This window comes from Clarias gariepinus, chromosome 9, assembly GCF_024256425.1.
Source record: "Clarias gariepinus isolate MV-2021 ecotype Netherlands chromosome 9, CGAR_prim_01v2, whole genome shotgun sequence".
Taxonomy (NCBI): Eukaryota; Metazoa; Chordata; class Actinopteri; order Siluriformes; family Clariidae; genus Clarias; species Clarias gariepinus.
Genome location: NC_071108.1, coordinates 2,975,283 through 2,983,637, shown reverse-complemented (window position 1 = coordinate 2,983,637; position 8,355 = coordinate 2,975,283). Strand labels below are relative to the sequence as shown.

General features: G+C 40.9%; 1 protein-coding gene across 1 annotated transcript in view; it reads left to right on the top strand.

The window, feature by feature from the left end:
- Nucleotides 1-8,355, top strand: part of colgalt2b (collagen beta(1-O)galactosyltransferase 2b) — a 31,820-nt gene continuing 23,465 nt past the window's right edge. Inside the window, exon 1 of the mRNA XM_053503256.1 lies at nucleotides 1-240. Within this exon, the coding sequence (XP_053359231.1) occupies nucleotides 44-240 (197 nt within the window). The 5' untranslated portion in view covers nucleotides 1-43. The remainder of the gene's footprint in view (nucleotides 241-8,355) is intronic.

Genomic DNA, 8,355 nt, shown 5'->3' with positions numbered 1-8,355 from the left:
CTCTCTCTCTCTGTCTGTCTCTCCGCTCGGAGCTCGTGCAGTCATGTTGGCCGAGCTGTGCGCGCTCCTGTGCGCGCTCCTGTGCGTGTCCGCGGGTTTGGATCCGGTGCGTCCGGAGTCCGCGGTGCTGAAGCCGCGCGTGATGATCGCAGTGCTCGCGCGGAACTCCGCTCACAGTCTGCCGCACGTGCTGGGCTGCATCGACCGCCTGGAGTACCCCAAAGAGCGCGTGGCCATATGGTGAGATCCGCTATTCACACGCACACACGCGCGCGCGCTCGCGCTCGCGACAATGAGCACAGTGTGTACTGTCAGTGAGTGTGTGAGTGATGGGGACTGGTGCTGTTGGACTCCTCTTTAAGTTCTGTTTTATTATTATTAGTAGTAGTAGTAGTAGTAGTAGTGCCAACTTCCAGGGCTGAGGGTTCGAATCTCAACACCAGTGTGTGTGTGTGTGTGATGGGGACTAGTCCTGTTTGAGGGTTAGGTTTGCAGTGCACATACAGCTCTGTTTTATTATAATTAGTAGTAGTAGTAATGCCAGGGCTGAGGGTTCGAATCTCACCACAAGTGTGTGTGTGTGCGTCTGTGTGTGTGTGTGTGTGTAAAAAGCTCAGTTTTATTAATATTATTAGTAGTAGTTGTAGTAGTAGAAAAAGTGTCAACCTCCAGGGCTGAGGGTTCGAATCTCTCTTCCTGTGTGTGTGTGTGTGATAGGGACTGGTCCTATTTGGGTTTTAGGTTTAGAGTGCACACACTGCTTTTTAAGCTCTGTTTTATTATTATTATTATTAGTAGTAGTAGTAGTTTTAGTAGTAGTAGCGCCAACCTCCAGGGCTGAGGTTTCGAATGTCATCGCTAGTGTGTGTGTGTGTGTGTGGGTCTATTTGAGTTTTAGGTTTGGAGTGCACATACAGCTCTTTAAGCTCTGTTTTATTATAATTAGTAGTAGTAGTAGTAATGCCAGGTCTGGGGGTTCAAATCCCACCACGTGTGTGTGGGTGTGTGTGAAAAGCTCTTTTTATTATTATTATTAGTAGTAGTAGAAGTAGTGGCAACCTCCAGGGCTGAGGGTTCGAATCTCACCTCCTGTGTGTGTGTGTGTGTGTGTGTGTGTGTTGTGTAGGTTACAGGGACAGGTGCTGTTTGAGGTTTAGGTTTGGAGTGCACCACACTGCTCTGTTTTATTATTATTAGTAGTAGTAGTGTAATTTTAGCCTAATTATTACATTTATTTGGAGGCTATTTTGACTTGCATGTCTTTTATCCAAAAAAATAAATAAAATAAGTACCTTTAATAAAACCTTACAAATCAAACCCGTGTCCTGGAGGTGCAAAGACACAGTGCTAACCACTACACCACCATGCCGACTCCAGAGCTGAGGGTTCGAATGATGGCTGAGGGTTCGAGTCTTACCTCCAGTCTCTGTTTCCTCTAAGAATTCCAGTTCCCCCTCACAGTCCGAAGACAGCCTGCCCATGCTGGTTTCTGTATTGCCTGTAGTAATTAATCGTTCAAGTGTGTGTGCTTGTATCCTGAGATGGTCCAGGATCTCTGGTCTCCTCCAACCTTCTTTAAACATCCAGGCTACACCAAATTGCCTCTAAGTGTAAACAAGAGTGTAAGTGTGAATGTTTGCTGACGGTGAAGGACCCCGGTACCGTCTGGGTATTTCACACCTCGTGCGCAGTGTTCTTGGGAAAGGGTCCAGATTTCAGATCCACAAGTCTGATCAGGATACAGTGCTTCATGAAGATCAGATAGTGAAGTAGAATTAATAATGATTTATAATGAATACAGTATTTTATTACGTCTGTAGGGTGCGCCACTATGATGTTAGTGAAATGATGTCAATATCGACTTTTTATTGTTAAACTTAAGTATAATGTTAAGTATAAATTCACTGAGATTTTGTTAGCAAACTTTGTATGTATCAAAAACAAACCAGAATTGTATTATATCTTTCATCTTATAGCTGTAATACAAAGCTGTAAAAAATATATGCAAAAATCAGAAACAAATATTAGAAAGAGAAGTTACAAGTTAAAAAAACGCCCCAACAAATGTATGTAAGGGATAATTAATTACAATGCCATAAAAATGTGAATTGACACATCTGGTCTTTATTCTCAATTAAACAGTTGGTGTTCGTGCCTCATTATGAAGGTCTCAGAGTCACATTTCTTCCCCCGTGCTGTGGTGGTTTGGAGAAGCGTGTAGCTGTAGTGATTTCCGCGGGTCTCCTGTGGCGATGTTGTTAAAGAACTCCCTCAGTAGCGCCTGTGACCTGCTGCGAGGTTTTACGGCTCTCTGTGTTCACGTGGATCCGCTCGGCTTTAATGACGTGTTAAATGCACATGAAAGGTGTTTTTGCTGGATAAGCAGCTCGGACAGGTTTTTACTCGGACATCAAAAACGTGTCAGGGCCCCGGAGGGACCGCAGGGAAGACAATCAGAGAGAGCAGGGAGGCCGCTACCCAGCATGCACCTGGGTGTTATGAAGTGGACGGACGGAAGAAGCTTGTGTAGAAATGATGTGAGGTTCGGCTTCAGTAGTCACGCTGCTTGTTCAGTATTCAGATTTATCGTTTTAGGCACTAATTTATTAATTAAATCTTTTACTCGTTCACTCTCATTCACTCAGTCATTAATTTATCAGTTTACCTAATCACTCACTCACTCAGTCACTTTTACACTCAATCACTCACACAATTACTCACTTACTCACTCAATCAATCATTCACTTACATACTCACTCCCTCTTTCACTCAGCCATTTAAACAATTATTCATTTACTCTCCCACTTATTTACTCTCACTCAGTCACTCTTTTACTCAGTCATTTAAAGACTTACTCATACACTTTTTTATTTATTTACTCAATCAATCACTCCCTTACTCATTCACTTAGGTACTTATTCACTTTCTCACTTATTTACTTACTCATTCACTCACTCAGTCTTTCACTACTTAATGATGCACTTTAAAAGTAGGGCATTCCTAAAAATGTTGTTGTACTCTAGGACATCACGTATCAGTACTTGGTATCAACAAGCTCCCAAAGGGAAATACTTTTAGTCATACTGGATCTAGCAAAAAGTGGTATTGGTGCATCATTAAATAAACCATGTAGACTGGCACTAAAAGCGATTCATCTTTCTAAGCTGGTAATTGTAGTCAGACCGGTTTGAACTTAAATACCCATAACATCCCATACCCCATAACAACTAGGGGATAGGCTTGCGGCTTGTAAAACAAACACAATGTAATCGTATTTAAACTTGCTGCAGTTTCTGAGCCAGGTGTGTAAATGATGGAACTTCAACACTTTCCAGCAAGACTGCTCGATTATGGGTTGAGTAAAGTCGACATAAGCCCTGTCATTACACTGTCACCAGCCAGGAACTCAGCTTGCATGCTTTAATGTTCACACAGGAAGTGTTTCTCTGTTTAATAGATGTGTGTACATACATGTTATTGCACAGTAGAGATGTTAGAAAAAATATTACTCTTCACAATGTTTTAAAGTGGGGCTCCTAAATTTTTTTTACTTGTGGCATACCTCAAGGTTCTATTTTAGGCCACTTTTTTTTTTTTTTTTTAAAGCAAGCTTACCAAAAGTGTGAAGTTTTTCCCGGACATTCTGACAGACACATCTGAAATTCCTGTCCGTTAAAATATTCACTTCTATAATTTCAGTAAATTGTAATGCATAATGTCATAATATTGTAAGCACTTCCTCAACTGTTCATTAAACTCTTTGCACCTTCTCTTTGTAGATGGAGGTCTTTTGCACCCATTATAGTACCCATCATCATTTATGTAATGTATGAGGAAATGCAAGGCCGAGGGCGACTCCTTTGCTAGGATTTGGCCAGGAAATGTCCTAGGTACAGTTATAAAGCACAACAGTTAGCAGTGTTGTCATTCCTATCAGATTAAATGCAATTATCAGTCATGTAAGAAAAATTATGTAGGAAATATGAACAAATATGCACATGATTTGCACCAACCCAAAAAAACAAAACAAAACAAAAAAATTATAAAAATTCAAGGGTAGTTATATCAGATTTGAAAAAAATCAGATGTTCAAAATCTAATGAGTTTATTCGCTGGCTATGGTAATAATTATACAGTATATGCATTCTACAAATATTCAAACACTTGTTCTTATGATATCAGTGCACTGTAGAATCCAAACTTATAGTGCTAATGTACAGTACAGGCTCACTAACATTGAAACGAAAACAGACGAAACAGAGCAGTAGAGAGTGTGAGAGAGAGAGAGAGAGAGAGAGAGATGAGAAATTCTTACTGCCCTGCAAAGAATGCTGGGAATTAGATGAAAGAACAGCCCCTGGAGGGGTAGCTGGTGCAGTTTTAAAGGGTCACCACAAGTCACATTCCATCACACCATGGCGATCAGGCTTAGCAAACAACATAAAACAAATAATTAGCCACAGAGTGCACGCTCTGATTGGTGGCAGCACTCAAACGGTGGTCTGTGATTTGCTTAGACAAGCCACTGGTTAATTGTTTTGTTTTGTCACATGCTAAGGAAAGTTCTAGATTGAGAGATCAGACAGAGCTACAGAAAACAGAGATCAGACCCAGCATTAAAATATGGAGAGCTGAGCGTTAAAGAGTTTGTAGAAAGAGTTAAGAGGTTAAAATTAAAACTAAGCTGATCGTTAGGTTGAGTATCTTACGCCTTGTTTACACTAAGTTGTCCTTCTTTGGTGGTCAGACAAATACACTCCCTGTTCGGTAATCGGAGAGTTAATCACAGATGAGAAATGGAAAAAGTAGATAAAAGGATAAAGATAAAGTTTTGTCTTAAAACCACTCCAGCGTGTTAAAATTCACTTATACCACTTCAGCGCTGTTATTTCAGCCAAAGTGAAAATATGAACAGTAGCTTATTGTAAAGTAGATTATTAAATCCGACACATAACTGTTCATAACATTGCTTTTACTCAACATTTAGAGTTCACTTATGGTGCAGGTTAAACTTCAGGCAGAGATCTACGGACTGCATAAGATTCACTAAACTCTGTCCAGACAGTTTTCCGTGAAGTTTCTGAGACTGGTTTCTGGTCCTCCAGTATATTAAAGATGTTATTGAAAGAGGGAGTTCTGACCAATGTACGGACAAAACCTTTCTTTTATTTATATAGATTAGGTAGAGGTGGACATAGGATAGAAACAGATAGCGTACCGGCTTTCAGAAGAGAGAAAGATCAGACTGATTTTTCAAGAGAGTGAGATCAGACCAAGCTTCAAGAGAGAGTGAGATCAAACTGAGCTGTTGGAAAGAGAAAGTAGCATGAGAATCAGAATATGTCTGAGCTATGGGATAAAAGGAGATCAGACAGGCTTCAGTAGGGAGAGATCAGATTGAGCTTCTTTATATTGAGAGATCGGATTTGGATATGAGGGGAGAGAGTTCAGACTCAAAAGATCAGAACAATCTCTGCTGTAATTAAAAAAATTGTGTGTGTGTGTGTGTGTGTACATGTCTGAGCTAAAAAACTCGAATCTCTTCAGGCGGAGTGCTAATGAGATCCATAACGCATCGCGATTGTTTTAAGACCAATAACCCGTGCTCGTACATGACGAGTTGGATTCTGACACGTCCGATATGTGTGAGAGATTTATGAAGGACACGTGTTTCTCCGAGAGTCATGTCAGTGATCGCGTTCCTCTGAAGCTGCCTTGTGGAGCAGGTGTTTCACCTGGAGCTCATCGTTCACCTTTCTGTGGAACGACGGGAATGCGGAGTGTTCTTATACAAGTGTGTGTGTGTGTGTGTGTGTGTGTGTGTGCTGGGTAATCCTGCAGAACAAAAACCGCACAGGGTGCCAATAAGAAGCATTTTATGTCTCCCATCATGTGGGCAAGCAAGCACACGGCCGCTGTAACTGCTTGCTAAGTTTATTTTTGTTAATGCTTTCATTTGCACTAGTAACTTTGGTGATGTGAGTTATCCTCAAACCTTTCTTTGACCAGCAGTCCGGTTCGGTTAGCACTTCTTCTGCTAGCTGTGTAATAAGGTAACAATCTAATTAGCACCTCAAGGCTGAGCAGTGTGTCGTCCTGATGAATGAGGTCATTAGCTAAGCATAAGCTTTGGGTTTATCATCTTTAAGGGGGGTGTGTTATGGAAAAGTAACACTTGATCATTTTTTAACATTTACATGGACATTTCTTCTCTCTGTGTGAGCAGAGGTAGCACAGTGGTTAAGGCGTCGGATCTACAGCTGATCAAAACACCCCAGGCTTGAACCCCAGCACCACCATGGGCCCCTGAGCAAGGCCCTTAACCTTCACCTGCTTAGATGTATAATGAGATAAAGTGTAAGTCACTCTGGATAAGGGCGTCTCCCAAATAATGTTTCCCATAAATGTATTTGAACATGTCTAGCATATGATGTCATCGTGCAGATGGCATGCTAGACAAGGAAAGAAAATAAGAAATAGCAAATTGCATTGTCTCTCCTCCGGCCTCATGTTTTTTTTTGTTTGTTTGTTTTTTTTAAGTTCCATTTCCTGCTTTCTGATTGGTCAAAAAAAGTGCACTTTGGCAAAGGGGACAGGGTGGGGGGAGGAGCTCATTTGCCTTTAAAGCGACAGACACTGATACAGCGTGTTTGGAAAAGGAGTGAACCAAAAGGAATTTCAGAGATGCAAAAATTTATCATCTGAAATTTACCATAGCTGGAATATTAAACAGACAAATTTCAGAGATCTCTAAGACTTATGTTGGCTTTGTTGATTGCGAAAAAAAAAGGAGGTCTAAAATAATTAGCTTTAGCTTTTTTATAGATTTTTTTATAAAAACAGATTAATTTCGGATTGCCAAGTAAAAAGTGTTATTGCAAGTAAAACTGGGTTAATTGTGTAGGGAACTTGTAGAAAGTAATAATTATGATAATTCATTATTCATCTTCTATATCGCTTATACTCTCGCGAGACTTCGGATACACCTGGACAATGTGCCAATCCATCGCAGGGCAAACACACTACAGGCAATTAACCTAATCTCCATGTCTTTGGACCATGGGAGAAAACCCACAAAGCACGGGGAGAACATGCAAACTTCACACACAAGCAGGAACCAAACCCTCAGACCCTGGAGGTGCAAGACGACAGCGCTAACCGCTAACCCACCATGCCACCTGATGTTTTGTTAGTAACGTCAAATATCTTGTTAGTTTATTCGCTTATTTTGTTTGCTGCTAATGCTGTGAGCGGCCGTTATGACGATATGATGCCCCTGCTGAACTCGAAGTCGAGGATACCATCCAGACTTTCCAAGTAGAAACTTGGAGGTCAGAATTTCCAAGTTGTAAGCTGTAGTCGAACACACTATCATCTCCTTCTGGCTAGTCGGAACCATTTGCTCCATTTTAACTCTGAGAAAATCGAAATGATAAAGATCGTTCGTGAGCGTGTCGGCGATTCGAAACGGCTCGTTTAAGGAGAACCTCGATAGCGATCGATTCTTGGATACGAGCCTCTGGAGTCAACTGAGTGTAATTGAAACAAAATGCTTCCATGGAAATCTCAGCATCTTGAGATGTTTGTTAGTGTGGGTAAATGGAAATTATGTTTCACAGAAAAGCCCAGACACAAACGACAGGAATTTATCAAAGCATGTCTGTAGTCCAGTCTGCTGCAGATGTAACCATTTTATATAGATCTGCATGCAAATAGTGCTATTGCATTAATTAGAAAGTTCGATGAATTAAGATGAACGATCTCTGATCGAATCCCACAGACGTACGGCGGTCAAAAGATACGACTGTTAGCGGTGATCCCCAGTGTCCATCAGTACTAGAAACATAAATTCATGATGTGAAAATCAATCATTATTAATGAGATCACATCAACTGATGAACTGATTTGTAATCTGTCGATTTATTTATGGATGGCGCACGGCAGTACATTTATGTGGCTTTGCATTTGAATTTTAATTCAGTATCAACTGCACTGTTCTATAAGCAAGTTAAATAGGTGTATGGTGTAAAAGCACATCTCAGGTGTGTGTGTGTGTGTGTGTGTGTGAGAGAGATATAAAGCAAAAGAGAGAGTGATGTCATATCTACATCTGTTTTTGGTATACATATGGAAATGTGTGTCGGCATGCTTCTATTGTGTTTGCGTGTGTGTAAGAGAGAGAAATACTTACCAGCTTGCCAGCTGTGAATGATGCCCCAGCTGTTGCTGCACATCTTCTTCATGCCATGAGATCATACATGTAGATTTTTTAAAATGCACGTGTTTATGACTGTGAGACAGTTTTCCCTCGTGTGTATATGCATGTGCGTGTGTGTGCGTGTGTGTGCGTGTGTG